Source organism: Pelmatolapia mariae, linkage group LG17 (assembly GCF_036321145.2).
Source record: "Pelmatolapia mariae isolate MD_Pm_ZW linkage group LG17, Pm_UMD_F_2, whole genome shotgun sequence".
Taxonomy (NCBI): domain Eukaryota; kingdom Metazoa; phylum Chordata; class Actinopteri; order Cichliformes; family Cichlidae; genus Pelmatolapia; species Pelmatolapia mariae.
In genome coordinates this window covers 32,477,491-32,496,683 of record NC_086242.1, presented here as the reverse complement: position 1 = coordinate 32,496,683, position 19,193 = coordinate 32,477,491, and the positions used below count along the sequence as shown (strand labels likewise).

General features: G+C 39.6%; 1 protein-coding gene across 1 annotated transcript in view; it reads right to left on the bottom strand.

Moving 5' to 3' along the window:
* The window catches only part of LOC134646589 (ephrin type-B receptor 1-like), a 120,298-nt gene that overhangs the window by 10,484 nt on the left and 90,621 nt on the right, over nt 1-19,193 (bottom strand). Inside the window, exons 14-17 of the mRNA XM_063500403.1 lie at nt 13,953-14,200; nt 9,140-9,207; nt 8,341-8,488; nt 5,380-5,529 (exon numbers count right to left, since the gene is read on the bottom strand). Of these exons, the coding sequence (XP_063356473.1) occupies nt 5,380-5,529; nt 8,341-8,488; nt 9,140-9,207; nt 13,953-14,200 (614 nt within the window). The remainder of the gene's footprint in view (nt 1-5,379; nt 5,530-8,340; nt 8,489-9,139; nt 9,208-13,952; nt 14,201-19,193) is intronic.

The following is a 19,193-nucleotide window of genomic DNA, read 5'->3' as shown; positions in this document are numbered from 1 at the left end:
TGTGTGTGTGTGTGCATGCATGCCTTTACACATGTATGATTGCATGTGTGTGTGTGGATTAGCAGGGTGTGTGTCATATGTGTGAGTTTAGGGTGTGAGATTCATGCATAGTTAATGCCCCGGCAGACCTTCGTTAGTGGTAACACACACTTTCACCATCATTATACGCAGTCTCTGCCATTATAAATCTGTCTCTGTCATTATACTGACTGTGTCATTACTGCTGCATAGGCTGCTTCTGTTGCTTGCGAGCAAGCATGGGGGAGAAGACTGGGGGAGCTGCAAGGGAGGAGGGGAGAAGGGTAGAAAAATGTGAATGTGTGAAATAAGGGGAAAGAGGTGTTTAAGGTGATATAGAAGCTACATGGGGAAAATGGTGCTCCACAGAGAAAAATAAAGAAATGAATTAGTTTTATGATTTAAATAAAGACTTATGTCTCAGTCTTATAGTTAGGATGGAGATCTTGCCACTGATTAACTTCTCGGCAGTTCATCTTACAAAGAAAACTTTATATTCAATTCAATTCAATTCAATTTTATTTATATAGCGCCAAATCACAACAAAAGTCGCCTCAAGGCGCTTTATATTGTACAGTAGATAGCACAATAATAAATACAGAGAAAAACCCAACAATCATATCATATGACCCCCTATGAGCAAGCACTTTGGCGACAGTGGGAAGGAAAAACTCCCTTTTAACAGGAAGAAACCTCCGGCAGAACCAGGCTCAGGGAGGGGCGGCCATCTGCTGCGACCGGTTGGGGTGAAAGAAGGAAAACAGGATGAAAGACATGCTGTGGAAGAGAGACAGAGATTAATAACAGATATGATTCGATGCAGAGAGGTCTATTAACACATAGTGAGTGAGAAAGTGACTGGAAAGGAAAAACTCAATGCATCATGGGAATCCCCGGCAGCCTACGTCTATTGCAGCATAACTAAGGGAGGATTCAGGGTCACCTGGTCCAGCCCTAACTATATGCTTTAGCAAAAAGGAAAGTTTTAAGCCTAACCTTGAAAGTAGAGATAGTGTCTGTCTCCTGAATCCAAACTGGAAGCTGGTTCCACAGAAGAGGGGCCTGAAAACTGAAGGCTCTCCCTCCCATTCTACTTTTAAATACTCTAGGAACAACAAGTAAGCCTGCAGAGCGAGAGCGAAGTGCTCTAATAGGGTGATATGGTACTACAAGGTCATTAAGATAAGATGGGGCCTGATTATTTAAGACCTTGTATGTGAGGAGCAGGATTTTGAATTCAATTCTGGATTTAACAGGAAGCCAATGAAGGGAAGCCAAAACAGGAGAAATATGCTCTCTCTTTCTAGTCCCTGTCAGTACTCTTGCTGCAGCATTTTGGATTAACTGAAGACTTTTCAGGGAGTTTTTAGGACATCCTGATAATAATGAGTTACAGTAGTCCAGCCTGGAAGTAATGAAGGCATGAACTAGTTTTTCAGCGTCACTCTGAGACAGGATATTTCTAATTTTAGAGATGTTGCGCAAATGGAAGAAAGCAGTCTTACATATTTGTTTAATATGTGCCTTGAAGGACATGTCCTGGTCAAAAATGACTCCAAGGTTCCTCACAGCATTACTGGAGGCCAAGGTAATGCCATCCAGAGTAAGGATCTGCTTAGATACCATATTTCTAAGATTTTCAGGGCCGAGTACAATAACCTCAGTTTTATCTGAATTAAGAAGCAGGAAGTTAGCGGCCATCCAGGTCTTTATGTCTTTAAGACATTCCTGCAGTTTAACTAATTGGTGTGTGTTACCTGGCTTCATGGATAGATAGAGCTGCGTATCATCTGCATAGCAGTGAAAATTTATGCTATGTCTTCTAATGATGCTACCTAGGGGAAGCATGTATAATGTAAATAGAATTGGTCCTAGCACTGAACCCTGTGGAACACCATAATTAACCTCAGCATGTGAAGAAGACTCTCCATTTACTTGAACAAATTGGAGTCTATTAGATAGATATGATACAAACCACTGCAGTGCAGTACCTGTAATACCTACAGCATGTTCTAATCGCTCTAATAGGATATTATGGTCGACAGTATCAAACGCTGCACTGAGGTCTAGCAGGACAAGCACAGAGATGAGTCCACTGTCAGAGGCCATAAGAAGATCATTTGTAACCTTCACTAAAGCTGTTTCTGTGCTGTGATGAGCTCTGAAACCTGACTGAAACTCTTCAAATAAGCCATTCCTCTGCAGATGATCTGTTAGCTGTTTGACAACTACTCTTTCAAGGATTTTTGATATGAAAGGAAGGTTGGAGATTGGCCTATAATTAGCTAAGACAGCTGGGTCTAGAGATTGCTTTTTAAGTAAGGGTTTAACTACAGCCACCTTGAAGGCCTGTGGTACATAGCCAATTATTAGAGATAGATTGATCATATTTAAGATTGAAGAATTAATTAATGGCAGGACTTCTTTGAGCAGTTTTGTAGGAATGGGGTCTAAAAGACACGTTGATGGTTTGGAGGAAGTAATTATTGAAGTTAACTCAGAAAGATCGATTGGAGAAAAAGAGTCTAACTTAACATCAATGGTACTAAAAGTAGCTGTAGACGATATTACATCTGTGGGATGATTATTGGTAATTTTTTCTCTAATGATAAAAATTTTATTTCTGAAGAAGTTCATGAAGTCATTACTAGTTAACGTTAAAGGGATTGTTGGCTCAGTAGAGCTCTGACTTTTTGTCAGCCTGGCTACAGTGCTGAAGAGAAACCTGGGGTTGTTCTTATTTTCTTCAATCAGTGACGAATAGTAAGATGTTCTGGCTTTGCAGAGGGCTTTCTTATAAAGCAGCAAACTATTTCTCCAGGCTAAATGATGATCCTCTAAATTTGTGACACGCCATTTCCTCTCCAGCTTACGAGTTATCTGCTTTAGGCTACGTGTTTGAGAATTATACCACGGAGTCAGGTACTTCTGATTTGAGACCTTAGTTTTCACTGGCGCTACAGTATCCAGAGTCGTACGTAGTGAGGAGGTAAAATTATTAACAAGATAATCGACCTCTGTTGGAGTAGCGTTCAGATAGCTGCCCTGCTCTATGTTGGTACAGGGCATTGAAGATGATAACAGTGGGTGGATTATATTCTTAAACTTAGTTACAGCACTATCAGAAAGACATCTAGTTTGATAAAGTCTACTCTCCACTGCTGTGTAATCAATTATTGTAAATGTAAATGTTATCAGGAAATGATCAGACAGCAGAGGGTTTTCAGGAAACACTGTTAAATGTTCAGTTTCTATGCCATATGTTAAAACAAGATCTAGAGTGTGATTAAAGTGGTGGGTGGGTTCTTTTACATTTTGAGAGAAGCCAATTGAGTCTAATAACAGATTAAATGCAATTTTGAGGCTGTCATTTTTAGCATCTACATGGATGTTAAAATCACCCACAATAATTATTTTATCTGAGTTGAGCACTAAATCAGATAAAAAGTCTGAGAAATCAGAGAGAAACTCTGTGTAAGGCCCAGGTGGACGATAGATGATAACAAGTAAGACTGGTTTCTGAGTTTTACAGCTGGGTTGGACAAGGCTAAGCATCAGGCTTTCAAATGAATTAAAAGTCTGTCTTGGTCTTTCGTTAATTAATAGACTGGTGTGAAAAATTGCTGCCACACCGCCCCCTCGGCCTGTGCTTCGAGGTTTCTGGTAGTTAGAATGACTCGGGGGTGTTGATTCATTTAAACTAACATAATCATCCTGCTGCAACCAGGTTTCTGTAAGGCAGAGTAAATCGATTTGTTGGTCAATTATTAAGTCATGTACTAACAGAGACTTGGAGGAGAGAGACCTAATATTTAATAATCCACATTTCACTGTTTTACTCTTTGGTTCAGATGTGGATTCTGTATTGTTCTTTCTTTTTGATTTTTTATGTTTAAGTTTTTTATTGCTGGTTTTTGGTTTGTTTTTTGTCTGTTTGGGAGCTGACACAGTCTCAATGGAGATGGTTTTTTGGGGGGGTATATATAGTTTGAGTTAACAAGGTCTAAGGCCAGGTAAATGCTGCTGGAGCGGGGCTGTGGTTTCCTGAAATAGAGTTAAGAAGGTGCTGATTGAAGATATTTACCTGGGGTAATAAACACACTAGAAGCTGCTTGGCAGATTTTCTGCGGCAATAAAATGTATTTTAAAGTTTTGACTGGAGCGAAATTGGAAGCTTGTAAAATCCCCAGCCTCCTTTGTGTCAAAGTCATTAGATATATCATTTGAGAAAGCTAGAATTTGGATTTAAAGCTTCAGTGATTTGAAGTGGGTTTTAGTGCTGTAACTATAATCTGCGCATCATGTTTCTTCTCAGAACAGAAACTTAAAAATAAAAATGTCAGCAGTCCAGTCTTGTGGAACCTTCATTTTCATGGACTGCACTGCATCCCCTTTAGGGTTTAACAGCAAAATTGAATCCTCACCCTAAAGAAAGTACAAGTGTTTCTGGCACCACTTTATAATAACCATTAAATATATAACAGGACTCATTTACAGTAAAAAAAAAATGATAAAATGATGTGAAATGATATTTCCTAATTGGCTAACTTGTCTCTTATCTGAATGGTTACTGTAAAGTTATAAATGGTTAACAAATACTGAATCCAGAGTCATTATTTTGACAGCTGTGATGACAGTAAAACAGATTTTAAAACATATTTAAATAAGAAGACGGGTGGGGTAGTAGGAAAAGGTGGTTTGTGTCCTGCATCACTTATGGTTGTCATTGCAGTTTGCTTTATGCACAACTACTCACAAGTTCCACTATTATGTTAAGGTGGAATATATATGTTATCTCAGCTATTAACTAAAGTTTAACTATACATTTAATATTTACTCACCGTGGTTATGATAAAGTGTTACCATTTTTAACACAAAACCAGTAAATGTGCCCTGACTACGGCAGGATGAATGTAATCTCAGAACACTTAATAAACATCAGCGTGATATGACGAGACACAAGGAGAGCGCAAGAAAACACAAGGTAAAGAAATGCTGCGGCAAATTGCTCACACTGTGAAGGTAATTGGAATAAAGCTGTCACTACCATGAAATATTCCCAGAAGAAAATCCCAGCAAAGAAAAAAAAATCCTTTGCCTTTTGGTCTGATTTTCATGGAACAAACATTTCTGTGACACTTAAATTGATGTCCTCATTTTCCATGTGTGTTTCCTAGACATGCAGACACCCTGCTGTGACGGAGGAAACAAACAAACACATCCCCCGAACGCCACACACACTCACACGTGCTGGAACAGACGTACACGATATTTTACAATCACAGAGATCAGTGAGAACTCAAACTAAGAGTCTCTTTCTCTCTCTTTTGCCCTCTCTCAGGCAAGCAGGTGGTGACTTACATCTTGGTTGCTCATGTCCCAGTAAGGTCTCTCCCCATATGACATCACCTCCCAGGTGACGATCCCGTAACTCCAGACATCTGAAGCTGACGTGAATTTCCTGTAGGCGATCGCCTCTGGTGCCGTCCACCTCACGGGGATTTTACCTCCCTGAGAGAAAGAAAAAAAAGTGGGAGAAAAAAGGGGAAAAACAAAAGAAGGAAATAAATAACTAAGGGCAGTAGGGAAGGAAAAAAGGATTTGTAGCTTTATACCTGATAGTTCTGCTTACGTATTCGTCACATAGTTCTTAGCTGAAGTCTCTTATCAGACACGGTGGTGAAAACTGTGCATTATGCACACATGTGTTAAAAAAAAAATGAAAGAAAAATGGCAAATTTGAGGGGAAATTTCAGGGCAGGCAACATGCGTCTGAATTTTCCTACTTTTTTTTTTGTTCTCGAGTGTGGAGGTGTAGACAAAGCAGATGCTTGATAGCATCCACCTGCTTCACGTAGACAAATCCACATCTGCCTGCTGTTGTCTTTTCTAATGAAGACAAAGTAGTGCGTAAACAAAAACTTCTTCCTTCTGACTGCTGAGTGAAATCCAGGATAAAAGGATGCATTACCATATGCTGGTTTGGCTGGTGTATCAAATTTAATATATTAAAGGAAATGCTTAAGACAAACATTTCTTTTTAATAGACTCCTTTTTAAGCCAGGCAAGCGACATGAGTTTAAGGCAGTGTGTATTTAATCCATCAGGCAAGAACTTTTCTTTAACCCTACCATGGTCCTAGATCTCTGTATTTACTTTAGTCTTTAATTCTGGTTAGTTTTGTGCTCTGGGGTTTTGTTTGCATTTTGAATATTGGTTTGGATTTATTTCTTTGCATGTTTCAGTTTAATCTAGTTTTCCTGTTGTTTCTTGTCAAATCTCAAATCTTCATCTCTGTGTTATCCTAGTAAGGAGGTAACACAGTGTTTCACGACAGATAGATGTGAGCAAACACAACTGAGCCCACTGACTCACGTTGTTTTTGTTTAAGGAGATTCAAAAATACTCCCAGGCTATACCCTTCCCTTGGAAAGGCTAAAACGGAATTTTTATTTGGAAAAATAATGTGAATAGTTTTTGATGTACCAAAATGAATCTGTTCCCTGATTAACAAGACCTGGGAGAGCAAAGAAATAAAAACAAAACTTACATATTTTTGATTCACAGGACCTAAAGTTAAAGTCAGTGACATCACTGATGAAGATTTAAAACTAATTTAGACTTCTGTGGTGAATCTTGGTCCAGTCAACGATGCAACTAACGTAGTCTCCTACAACCAAAGTGCTAGTGTTCATGTCCTTGTGCCATGGCCCACTCTTGACTTGTGAGTCAGGTTGTGAGGTTGAGGCTCTGATTATTAGTTTTCTCACTAATAAACTCAAAAACTGCAGAGAAAACATAGCTGGATGCACAGGATGAATCAGCTGTACTGAACAGGCCAATCACAATAGTTACGGGTTGTGTCAACACAACATGTACTTACATTTACATGTAAGTACATTACATGTCTGTGGAGGTTTTTGCAGTTACAACATACCTGTGTTGTAGATTTAACACAGAAGCATAAATCCGTTTTTAGACCTCAGAGGGTTAAATTATGAATTATATTTGTTTCCCAACAGGATAGCCTGAATCTTTATTCTTCCCATGGAGTACAGTACTCTGATTTTTCATTGCGAGTTCAAAATATTGCTTAAATTTATGATCTCTTAAGCTTATAATTGAATTTTTATCAGCCTCAGGGTTAACATGCTGTGTGAACAATATGAACGGCCAGGTCTATGCCTATAGGTCTACAGGATAATGGCCAATGCAGGACTGGCACGGGATATTAAAAAAATAAAAAAAGACTCAGTGAACGTTTTTGGGTGCAAAGGCATCTAAACTGTAAAAGGAACATCATAAGTGGCTCAACATAGTTTTTATTAACGAGCAAGCTACTTGGCAGCTTGTGAGTACAGTCACAACCACAGGGACGAGTGAGAAGTGGCAGAAACAAATAACACAAATTGTTACCTTCAAGCAGTGTGTGCCAACATGTTAAATGTAATCAGTCGAGCACATTTTAATTTAAAGTATTAACATTCAGCTCAAAGCACAGATGAGCTGAGGTACGGCAGCGGGCCCGTGAAGTCCGGCTTAGATTGATGGAAAATCGGTGTGACAATGCACCAGCGATCTGACAAGCTGAGTCTTTCTAAAATGTCCAACTCACCACCCGCAGGACAAACTTCAATCCGGCCTTTATCAGTTTAGTCTTAATTAAGATTCCAGACTGGCTGCACCACACAGATAAGTGTGTAGGAAACAACACATATCACAGTCAAATTGTTGAACATATAAAAGTATGTATATATTGAAAATACATTTCAATCATTTTATATAAAAGCCTCTACAAGGTAGATGAGTAATGACAAAGAAAGTTCTGACTGCTCAAATATAATTGGTCGACAGTACTTGGACTACAAATGGACTACAAATTGAAACCACTATGGTTTGGATAGGAAAAATGTTATCCCTTTCCTACATATTCTATATACATTCACTTGCCACTTTGTTAGGTACACCTGTTCAACGGCTCATCAACACAACCTAATGCCTAATCAGCCAGTTACACAGCAGCCGTGCAATGCATTTAGGCATTAGAAGACATGGTATTTTTATTTTAAAATGATTGACCTACTTGTAAAATGGTTAAAATTTGCATTTTCACAAATCCAGAGACTTCTCATTTTCTCTGTGTTAAACTGTGGCAGACCAAAGTTCTTAAGCGGTGCATCTTTTTATTTTTTAACAAATGTGAGTAACAGGCCAGCATCCTGGTAAAGAAAAGCTACCACTGCAACAAACATTTTGCCCACCTTTGGTCTGCAGAATGAAGGAATGCAGAAGGAAGCGTTAGTGTGTTTTTAGCTTACGTACCAGCGAGCTGGTGTAGGTGGGGTCGGAGGTGTCCTCCTCCAGATAACGTGATAAGCCGAAGTCAGACACCTTACACACGAGGTTACTGTTAACCAAGATATTTCGAGCTGCCAGGTCCCGGTGAACATAACTCATCTCCGCCAGGTACCTGTAACATCAACAGGATTTATTGTATGAATTTGTGTTATCTGTAGCCAGCTACCTAGGCTACTATAAAAAGGTAATGGGATTTAGAGTTATGTGTGTGTGTGTGTGTTTGCCTGTGAGTGCATGTTATCACTGCCAGCTACCTTCGATAAAACAGGAATAGGATTTAATGTATGTTATACAGTAACATGTTTTTGTGCTATCACAGCCTGCATTTAACACAGATAGGCTCTGGTGTGTGTGAGTTTGTGTGTATGTGTGAGCATTTGTCAGTCTGCCAAGCTGAAAAGTTGCAGTTCTCTTAACTTTACCAGTGGATTCAAATGCAGCGTATAGCGGAGGTTGCATGTGTTTATGTGCGTGCTCATATCGATGTATGTGTCCGAGCAAGGAGTCGTCAGGATGTGGAGACAGCGCATCTCAAGCTGCTGATGCACATGACCAGACAGCATCGGATATCACCACATGAAATCTCAACATCTGAAAGAACTGATATCGCCAAAAAGAAATCTAAATCCTCATACCCATGTCTGAAAGATTAGAAAAAGTTTCTTCTTCATCTTTATAGTAAAATGGATTTCTGTAGTGGGATATGTGTGTGTGTGTGTGTGTGTGTGCGTGTGTGTGTGCGTCTGGGTGTGAGTGTCAGTACCTCATTCCAGATGCGATGCCCCTCAGCATACCAACCAGCTGGATCACTGGGAACTGCCCATCATTTTGCTGTGAAACCATGAACCGTGACAGGATTATTCTTATTTTCCATTATCAGACTTTTTCACTTTAGTGCTTTAGAAAGAATCTTTCAGGTAAGAAGATTTATTACCACTTCACAGAAAATATCATAAGAGAAAAACATTTTTTTAGCCCCCCCGCGTCCCCCCAAATCCCCTTCCCTATTTGCAGCACAGATGATGGTGTGTACATGTGGTACGTTGTGTTACAGTTGCATAAAAAGAATTTGATCAAGATGATGCAAGTAAGAAAAAACTTGAACTTAATCTTTTGCAAGATTCCATTTTCTGCTTTCACTTCTTTGCTCATACTGTGTTGGTGTTGGCGCAGGCTGGCACAGGCTTAAAATACAGCATCTGAAACCCAACTATTGCTTCTTACTTCTGACTATTTTGATAACTTTGCATACACCGACATACTTAAATCTTCAAGCACACTTCCTGCTGTGTGTTGGCCAGAAGGTTACAGAAACAGGTTTATGACCGGAAGGCTGAAATCTAGGTGTAAGAGTGAAAATGAATCCCTTTGACCTTCCCTCCTTACAGCCACTGTGGTGCCCTTAGGAAAGGCCTTTAACCCCCTAGAGCCCAGCAAGTCAGACTGTGGTTAGAATTTGTAGCTTCCAGGTGTGTAAATGTGATATACCCAAAGGACGACTATCCTTCAACAAATAACGGTAATTAAAAAAAACTCTGAAAAGGGACCAAGAAATTGCAAACTGTGTCAACGCTAATATAACAAATGCTTTTACTACTGAGCTATTTTTCACACATGAACTCTGGGCAGTGATCTGCAGTTGACCTTCCTCACATGCGGCACACAACCATAGAGAGTTCCCTTCAAACGCTTTTTTAAACTTCAGATGCCCCGTTTGGTTTAGATAGTAGCGCTGCCTGGAAAGGGTGTGCAAGAGGCAGGAAACAAGATGACCACTCCAGATTATTACCTGCACTCTTCTCTTGAGCATCACATAGACTTTGTATAAAGGATCTGCAGGGTTCAAGACTGTTTACTGTGACCATGTGGGATATTTGCTTTTTTCCCTACACGGAGCTCACAGTCAGGTGACGAACAGAAAAGTTCAGGGCAGCAGCGCGTGTGTGAAAACCACTCTGAAGAGAGTTAATTGAAACGCTGTGATAAAAGTGTTACAGCAGGCATGTTGGACCAATACAAAGTAGACAGCTGGAAATTCTACAAAGCCTTTTTGCCGTCAGATGTAGCTGCATGTCAGCTAGTTTAAAATAAGTTTAAGCAAATGGAATCTCAATAACAGAGTTTGAACAAGGTGCATGGCCACCTTTATTGTTTATCACAGCCTGAAATGCAGTTTATGCTGAAGTTCAATAAGGAAAAGCTTTTCACATTCATCTGTCTGCATTCCTGAGTGTTCAGGCTGCTAGTGTATTCTTTGCATCGCTTCGGCTTTTCCACGCTTTCAAACTTAATTCTGTCATCATCGCTCTGACCTAATCATTTTCTTGCACGTCTTCTGCTAGCCAATCAGCTTTGACTCAATGCTTCTCTGCCATAGTGCCTTTCAGACTCTCATTCATGTGACAAGTCTCCTCGGCAACTCAAAATCTCCATCTGCTTCCTCTCTGCCACCACCTGTATGTAAATTCCAGGAGGTCCTGTCCTATTAGCAACATTGGGCCCTGCTCTACTTTGTAACTTCAGCTGAAGTCTAATAGCCAAATACTCAAACTCTATAAAAACCTTCTCGTAATTTCTTCAAGTCGTCTTCAGGAATACCTCTCCAGGCTTCTTTTAGGACATTCAAAGCTCCTCTTTGGATGTTGGCTGCGTTTTGTTCTGATCTCTGTAAAGGTGATCCTACACTACTTCAATAATGTTGAGGTCCGGGCTCTTGGGAGGCTAATCCATGACTGATAGTGTTTATTGTGTGTTTTTCTATCCAGTTATGCTTTTACTGCATTGACAACGTGTTTGAGGTCATTGTCATAGTCAAAAATGAAGCTGTTGCCAATCAGACAGTGTATAAATAGTATGGGATGGTGGCTGCATTTCACTGACTGAAGCGCAGCCCCAAATCGTGTCAAAGTCAGTATTTCACAGATGGCTGTAGACACTCACTGCTGTACCTCATTCCTGACCTCCTTGGTACATACTGATGAGGATCTCAATTCAGTTTCAGTTCAGGTTTACTTACATAGCACCAAATGACAACAGTTGCCACAAAGCATTTCATACTGTAAGATAACGACCCCAAAAGATTTGAACTAAAACTTTCAAATTTGGATTCATCATCATCCGTAAGACCTGTTGTCACTGATTTTCAGTCCAATTCTGGTGTAATTTAGCAGAACCTTTTCTCCCCGTTTCCCATCCTTAACAATGGCTTCTTGACAGCCACCCTTCCACTGAGACTATTTCTGATGAGGCTTCATTAAACAGCAGATGGATCAGCAGATGCATCTCTCAGGTCCTGTGTCAGGTCTTTACTGGATTCTTTCTTATCATTTCTTGGCATTCTTCCAACACGTTCTCATCCCAAAATGTAACATATTGTGTGTGTGACAAATCGTCGGTATGTTACGCTCTCAGCCACCAACCCCTCTGTATGTTACACGTTCGGAAATGTCAGGAAACATGACAACCGTTTGGAATAAATCTACACACGTACATTTATTTTACTTTCTCATCATTAATTGCTTTAGAAAACACTATCTAATACGATTAAGACTGTAGTTAAGGTTAGAGATAAGGTTATGGTTAGAGTTCGGATTAAGGTTGGGTTTGGGCTGGAATACACGGCTGGAGCGTGTGTTACTGCCAGGAGTGTCATTCTATTGAATTCCATCCACAATCCGGTGCATATCAAAGGGACGCGGAAGAGTACCTTTTGCGTTTCTATGGGATGCCTCGGGACGTGACAAATCGTCAGGAATGAGAACGGTCTGGATTCTTCGCAGACTCAAATAAAGAAATTGGAAAAAATGATGTGTTTTTGTGACAAGCTGCTAATAATAAATTGCCTAAAGATATAATTTAAAGTTGGTTATTTGCCCAGCTGTATGTCATGTCTGGACAAAACAGTGCTTTATTCCTTGAGGTAGATTCATTTTTATTGCTGAATGATTGTTAATTCAGAGTTAGAACAAACATTCATGTGAAAATGGGCAGGTGGAAGGACCGGATTGAAAACGAATGAAAAAGCAGCCAATGTCCAAAGAAAAAAAACTTTGGAAGACCTTCAGAAAGTCTGGAAAGCCATTGCTCAAGACCGCTTGGAAACATTTAAAGAAAGTCAGTCTCCTTGGAATAAAAAAATATGAAGAAATGAAGGGTCGCTCTAGACTTTTGCATAGTACTGAATAAGAAAAAGAAGTACAAAAAAAAGAAAGAAAGAACGAGTTGACCAAGACTATACAAAGGTGGCTTGGAAAGTTAAGAAAGTTCCTGTTTAGAGCTGCTGGAGGCTTTGTTGGATTTATGAAACATTTTTTGATAAAACTCAAAATATTTGCCTTTTTGCTACTTCACCTCTGGGCCAGGCTGTCTCTGTTTCTTATAAACATCACTGACATCCCCCACTGACATCTCTGCAGTCGAAGGTGTGTGTGTGTGTGTGTGTCTTTTAATTCACTTTGCGCATCAAACCTCACCTTTGATGCTCCTCTAGTCTAATCCTCTGCAGGCAAAGACCTTCTTCTAGGCACACACACACTCACACACACACGGCATTGATCTTTTGGGTCTTGTGCCTCCAAGATGGTCACGCTAGGACAGCAACACCAGTAAGATCGATCATTGTGTTTGTGAATGTGCGTGTCTGTGTATGTGTGTGTGCATGAGTCATCGGGTGATTTCTGAGTCAAAAGGGGTCACGCTGTGAGAACCAAACATCAAACAGTTTCTCTTTCTGTTTTTAGAGGCGCCTCAAAAGGAGGGCAGGATCAAAGAGACGGACAGACTGACAGACAGTCAGGCTGGCAGGATGAGGCGGAAAGAGCACAGGAAGGAAGAGAGGAGAAAGGGAAGCGCAGGAGGCTATTTCTGTCTTTGTGTCTATTTCTTCAAAAACTTACAGTCCTCCTCTCTCCAACTGTTGCTCTGTTTGGTTATTTAGTTTGAACCGAAGGTGAAGGTGCCTATACTCAGTTACCGGTTTATTAAGTATGCCTAATAAATGAACAGATTCAGATCTGGTAGAGGTATTAAATATCGCAAAAGCATGTGATATAATACTGTACCATGTCAATGTGTGATGCTCAATCGTAATTTTTATCATTTGTATTTCAGAGTGTAAATCGTGTGTTTCTTCCTGTCAGGCTGAAGGTGATGTTATCTTCATTTTTCTTAAGCATCATGTTGAGTTCTAGATGATAAATGGTTGGGAACTGAACCTGACCAACCAGACCATTAGCACCTTGAGCTGCTGAGCAGTGCTGTCCAGACAGGTGATGGTTGTTCTTAGAGTTGCTAGGCAGAAACTTGCTGTAAGTGTGGAAAGCCTTTTTTTCTCTTGTCAGTTATATTTCCCCTGTTTATGTTGGAGAAAAGTGTAGTAAGCCTTAATTATTAAACTTTAGTAAGTTTGGCTATGTCGGGGTTGACGCAGTTTATATTAATGGATAAATACATCGACCCTCTCTGGACAGTAGCTGTGTGGTGGCACTCCTCATTCCCTGCGAATTTCCCCTCATAGGAACCTTAATCAAACCTTTAGATAACCCGATCCTGAGAGTTATCTAAAGTGTAGCAGTTACCCTGAGAAATGAGTCCAGCGCTCCATTCTCCATGAACTCTGTGATTATCATCGTAGGCCTGCTCTTGGTGACCACGCCCTCCAGTCTGATGATATTCGGTTGGTCAAACTGGCCCATGATTGAGGCCTCTGACAGGAAGTCCCTCCTCTGCCTCTCAGAGTAGCCCACCTTCAAGGTCTTGATGGCCACAGGGATTTCTTTTTTCCCCACAGGTTTCAGGCGACCTTTGTATACCTCACCGAACTCGCCTGAAAAAGGAGAAAATATAAAAGGGGTCAAATTAAAACAAATTCCGTTTTTTTTCCCCCAACAGGACAATAAATGTACACTAAAGTATTCCTTAATTTTGAACTCTTAAATAAATGATTTACCAATAAAATGGGATACTAAATTATTGCATTTTAATCGCATTAATAATGTAAAACGGGGGGCTCAAAAATACAAAAAAAAAGAAAAAAGGCTCGAGTTCATACTGAGCACATTCTTCTTTTGAATTGGACGACTTAGAGAGCCGTGTGTGTGAGGGAGTGCAAGTTAAACATACAAACACTGAAAGCTGAAAAGCTGCCATCTGCACCCTTGCTCTCATACTGATGGCCACCGAGCAGCTTCACCGGATTAGATTGAGGTCAAGGGGTTTTGCTCAAGGGCACTTTTTCTTTCTTTTTTTTCTTTTGTTTTTTTTCCAGAATGAAAGAACAACAAAAATTGGATCCTCTCAATAACCGCTCAAGGGTGAGGAAAGGTTGTGTAGCAGAGGTGGCAAACAGGATAAAAGGGACAGTGCCACTGTTGTTGCTTGGATACTTGGTTTTGCACACACTCCTCAAATATAAACTCTCAGTTAAATAAAGTCGGCCAGGGTTAAAGTGCTGGATGGAAAGAGTGCGCTGCTAAGGCCGTGTCAGGTTTGCCTTTTCATTAGAGTTTAAAAGAAATGTAAAAAAAGGTTCAAAATGAGCGGAGACATTTTGTCCCCATCATCAGTCACGTGTCATAATTGAACTATAAACTATAACAACGTTAACAATGAGCCTTTTTGTTTTACACTTCCTTATTGTGACTTTTGAAACAACCAGGTTTCACAGGTCGCATGATTATTCTTTCTGCTAATCCCTTCAGCATTTAAAAATTAGTTTTTGCATTGCTTTATTGAAGATATACTGTATAGGAGCCTAGCACCTCAGTAACAGAGCGGACAGATAACCGAAACACTACGATTTTCCTTCCTCTGTATACTCACTAAAGCAGAAATAAATACAATACACAATATGCACAATACATTGTGGTATTTTGCATGCTGTATGTGTTAATGCAGTTGAAGTGCATGCTACTATATACCTTCTTATAGAGTCCCACCCTCAGTAAATGACCTGCCCAAAGGCTGTGCTTCCAAAGTGTTCAGAACAAAGGAAAATAATTCATGTTCTTTTTTTTAAACATAAGATCAGTTCACAACAAGTCACCAAGGTGGAATAAGAAAATACAAGCAAATGCAACTTCAGTGAGTTCTCCAAATAATAACAAATACGCAAGGGAGATTCATTTTACCTTTAATAAAACTTTTAATAACAGAGTGTTTACTTCATGCTTTTTGTGCATGAGTATGTGCTGCACATTAACATTATAACAATATATCTGCTTTTACTGTGAAATGAGATCCCTTTAGTCTTGCTGTTATGTCATTTCCTGTTTTATTTTGATGACCTCGTCTCTTGTGCTTTGTATTCATATCTACTTCCCCCGTCTTGTCATTTGTAATTAGTTTCAGTTGTTCTCTGCCTGCTGGCTGTTCCCTCGTTATCGTCTGTGTGTACATATTGTCTCAGTCTTACCTTGCCCTTTGTTGTGTTCTCCCTCATGCTCTATTCCTCGTATACTTTTGTTTTGTTTTTAATTTTAGTTTCTCGATTAAAATTAAACTATCATAAAATTAGAGACTGTTTATTTCTTTGTAAGTGAGTAAACTTACAAATTCAGTAGGAGATCAAGCGTAACCTATAAATTTGAGGTTCAATAGTTCACATGTCTCTCATTATGGTTTTCTTTGTGTTTTGCTGTGAAGGAAGCCGAACTGGTTGCAACTTCAATGAACTCGTTCCTTGCGCAAAAAATTCCCTTTCTGTGACACAGATGTCTTTTGTCAAAATAAATGCAGCTTTATGCTGATTGGGGACATGAAAATTGAATGTCACTTCAAAATAAAAGTCCTCATCCCAGAGATAAAAATCGGTGTGTGAATAATGGATGAGTAATGGGAATTGGATGCCAGGCTGTGCCGTCCTGTCTCACTGTGATCTCTGCTCCACATCTTACTGCTCATTAAAAACTATCTACTGTCACCACTGTAAACCAGCCGACGCACAGACGGAGAGGGAGAGAAAAACTGAACGGGAAGGGGATGAGAGAGAGAGAGGGCTGTTGAAAGCGCGAGGGGTGGTTATGAGCAGGCAATGATAATAAGGACGAGGTAGGGAGAAGGGATGGAAGGATGGGGTTTTTTCTCAAAGAGAGGCCATGTCAGATGACATGTCACCGCTCTTTGGAAAACAGACGAGGTCAAAGAGACGACAGGAAAATCAAAGGAAAGATTTAGTCGTTGTATTACAAAAATTCTTGAGTCTACATTATATCTAAGTATGCTGCTTAGTAAAGAACTGTCAGATGAGATATGGTTGCTACTTCCTTTTATAAATTTAAGCGTTTCATGATTTGTCTTCAGTCAAATAAAGTGCTTTTTGTGAAGGACAATTCCTACAGTGTCAGTGATAGTAATACAAAAGGAGGAAAGGAGAGGGTGTTATCGCAGAGGGAGAGGATGAGGGAGTAAGGTGAGATATTTTTATTATCTCCTCAGGGTGCTTTCTTCTTTTATCTTCCCTGCTCAATCTGTTGTTCTGCTTCCTCCCCGCCCCCCAGCCCACCCCCCTTTTGGTTCTTTGTTTAGCATTTCGCTATACACAAACAAAGTGAAACTCCAGAGGGGGCTGAATCACAGAGGGAGCTCAACATAGGAGGAAGTATCAAAGAAATACACAGATTAAAAACAAAAGGCAAACAGCTATGGATAAACTTTCACTATCACTTAGAAAGGTAGAGATCCGCCCGTTTAAGGGTTCAAAGTCCCCATCTCATATTACTCGGGCTCATATTTTCTCCTCCCACCTTGCAGTTTTCAGCCCTCCTCTGTCACCTCTGGCTTAGATGAGAAACCCTTTCGCTGAGGGAAATAAACCGAGAAACCGGGGAGGGATTACCAAAAGCCTCTCAGAGTACCTCAACAGACCAAAGCCCACAGCACATACTCGCAGCAGTTCTAGTTCACAACCTTTAACACCGTGGGCTCAATCGCTTTGAGTGTGATTGGTTTTGGTCAAAAGAAGAATAAGTAACAAGTTATCAAAGTGTATGATCTGAAGAATAACGTTTTATTCCTGTTTCTTGTTGGCCATAAATTATGACAAATAAGAAACAGACTTAGGTCTATAAGAAATTTTGCATTTTTGTCTCCATATACCACTACTGTTGAATCCAAAAACTCAAGAAAGACTAAAGTGCAGACATTTAGCTTTAATTCCAGGACTTCAACAAATGTGTTGCATTGATTAACACGCCCTCAGTTTCAAAGGTTAAAAAGTAATTGGGCAATTGATAGGTGCGTCAGTTGTCATGGCCAACAAACTAGAAGAAGCTGAAGGTGGCTACATTTAAGGTTTAGCAGAGCATCTCAAGGGAGATGAAAAAAATGTCTCTCAATGAATTTTCAATAAAATTCTTAACATCACATATTGGCTGTAAAGATATAAATTTGTGGATGAAATGCACACAGTCAGTGTTTAAATTTATAGAACCTGATCAACTCTCTGTGGTCACTTTCTAGTAAAGGATATGGGAATGCTACAAATTAAATGTACCCTATACTTTTTAACAAAATGTATTCACTGAATCAAATTGTATTATAGCAGGATAGCTATTCAACTTACCAAAGTGCCGAAAGAAAACTGAACTACTTAGTAAAACTCTTCTTCAGTAAAAGTCTTGGTTACTTGCTGGTTACACCAGTTTTGCCCATCACTTGTGATGGCAACTGGCTGAAACGAACTGTTCCATTTAAAAAGGTTGGTTACATAGTAACAACAGTAACAATGACAGGGGCATCACAGCTAAAATTAATGGTGGAGTTGTTCCTTTCTTTTCCGTCTCACACTTGACCAGCAAAGAGGCAGCGCCATGGTCCAGACAGGGAACCCAGGTCAAATAAAAAAATAAAGCTTTATTTAAGTTGACAGCAGCTACACTTGCAGTTGTTATCAAAACCTTTGTGGGTAAAAAGCCAAAAAGAGCTGAAATGTGTTGAGAGCAACAGCAACCATCTGCCTCTGGCAGTTATTTTTTATTGATTATTAAACAGTAATAGGTTTCATGAAATTTGACCTGATAGATTTTATGCAATCTTGCTCTAAAACAAAGGACAAACAGGAGCAGTCATATACCCATTCACACCTTGACTAATGTGAAAAATGATTCATATCAGCTTAATATATATTAAAATCTGAATCCACTTTGAAAATATAACCATCTTCAAGACAGCACCATACTGAACTATCACCTTACTTGCAATATTGAAGAATCCACCCCCACTTTATTGCAAGTATTCTTTTCCCTCCCATTTTCACCATTAACCAAATGACAGTTTAAAGTGAACCGCCAACCTTTGTGGGCCTAATGCTGTGATATAAGATCTAAAAAAAAATAATGCCAATATGATCAACATATGAACCTTTGAAAAAACTAAATCAATGAGCATTAATATTACCTTTCAAAATCTACTTGTAGCAAACAACAGTCCTGAACATCTGGTAGAGAATATATACAGGCTTAATGCTATTATTCCTGTGAGGCAGAGGTATGGCTTCAGTGCTTCTGCTTTATTTGTCGGTCTGTCTCGTTGTCTGTCAGTAATACTGTTCAAACACGAGTAACCAAATTTCAGAAAACCTGGCAGAGCACGAGTGAAGAAAGATCCTATTAAATTTAGCTGCAGCTCCAGATCGTTGTGTCTGAGAGTGGGAGCCCCTTTTCTGACGTCCTGATAACAAACAATAAATATATGCAAATAATTTTCTGGGGGGATAGAACAGTAGTAAACATAAATACATAGCTCTAATATCATTATATAATCAGTTCTTATTGGCTATGTACAGTACTGTGCAAAAGTCTTGAGCTACAATTAATTTCTTA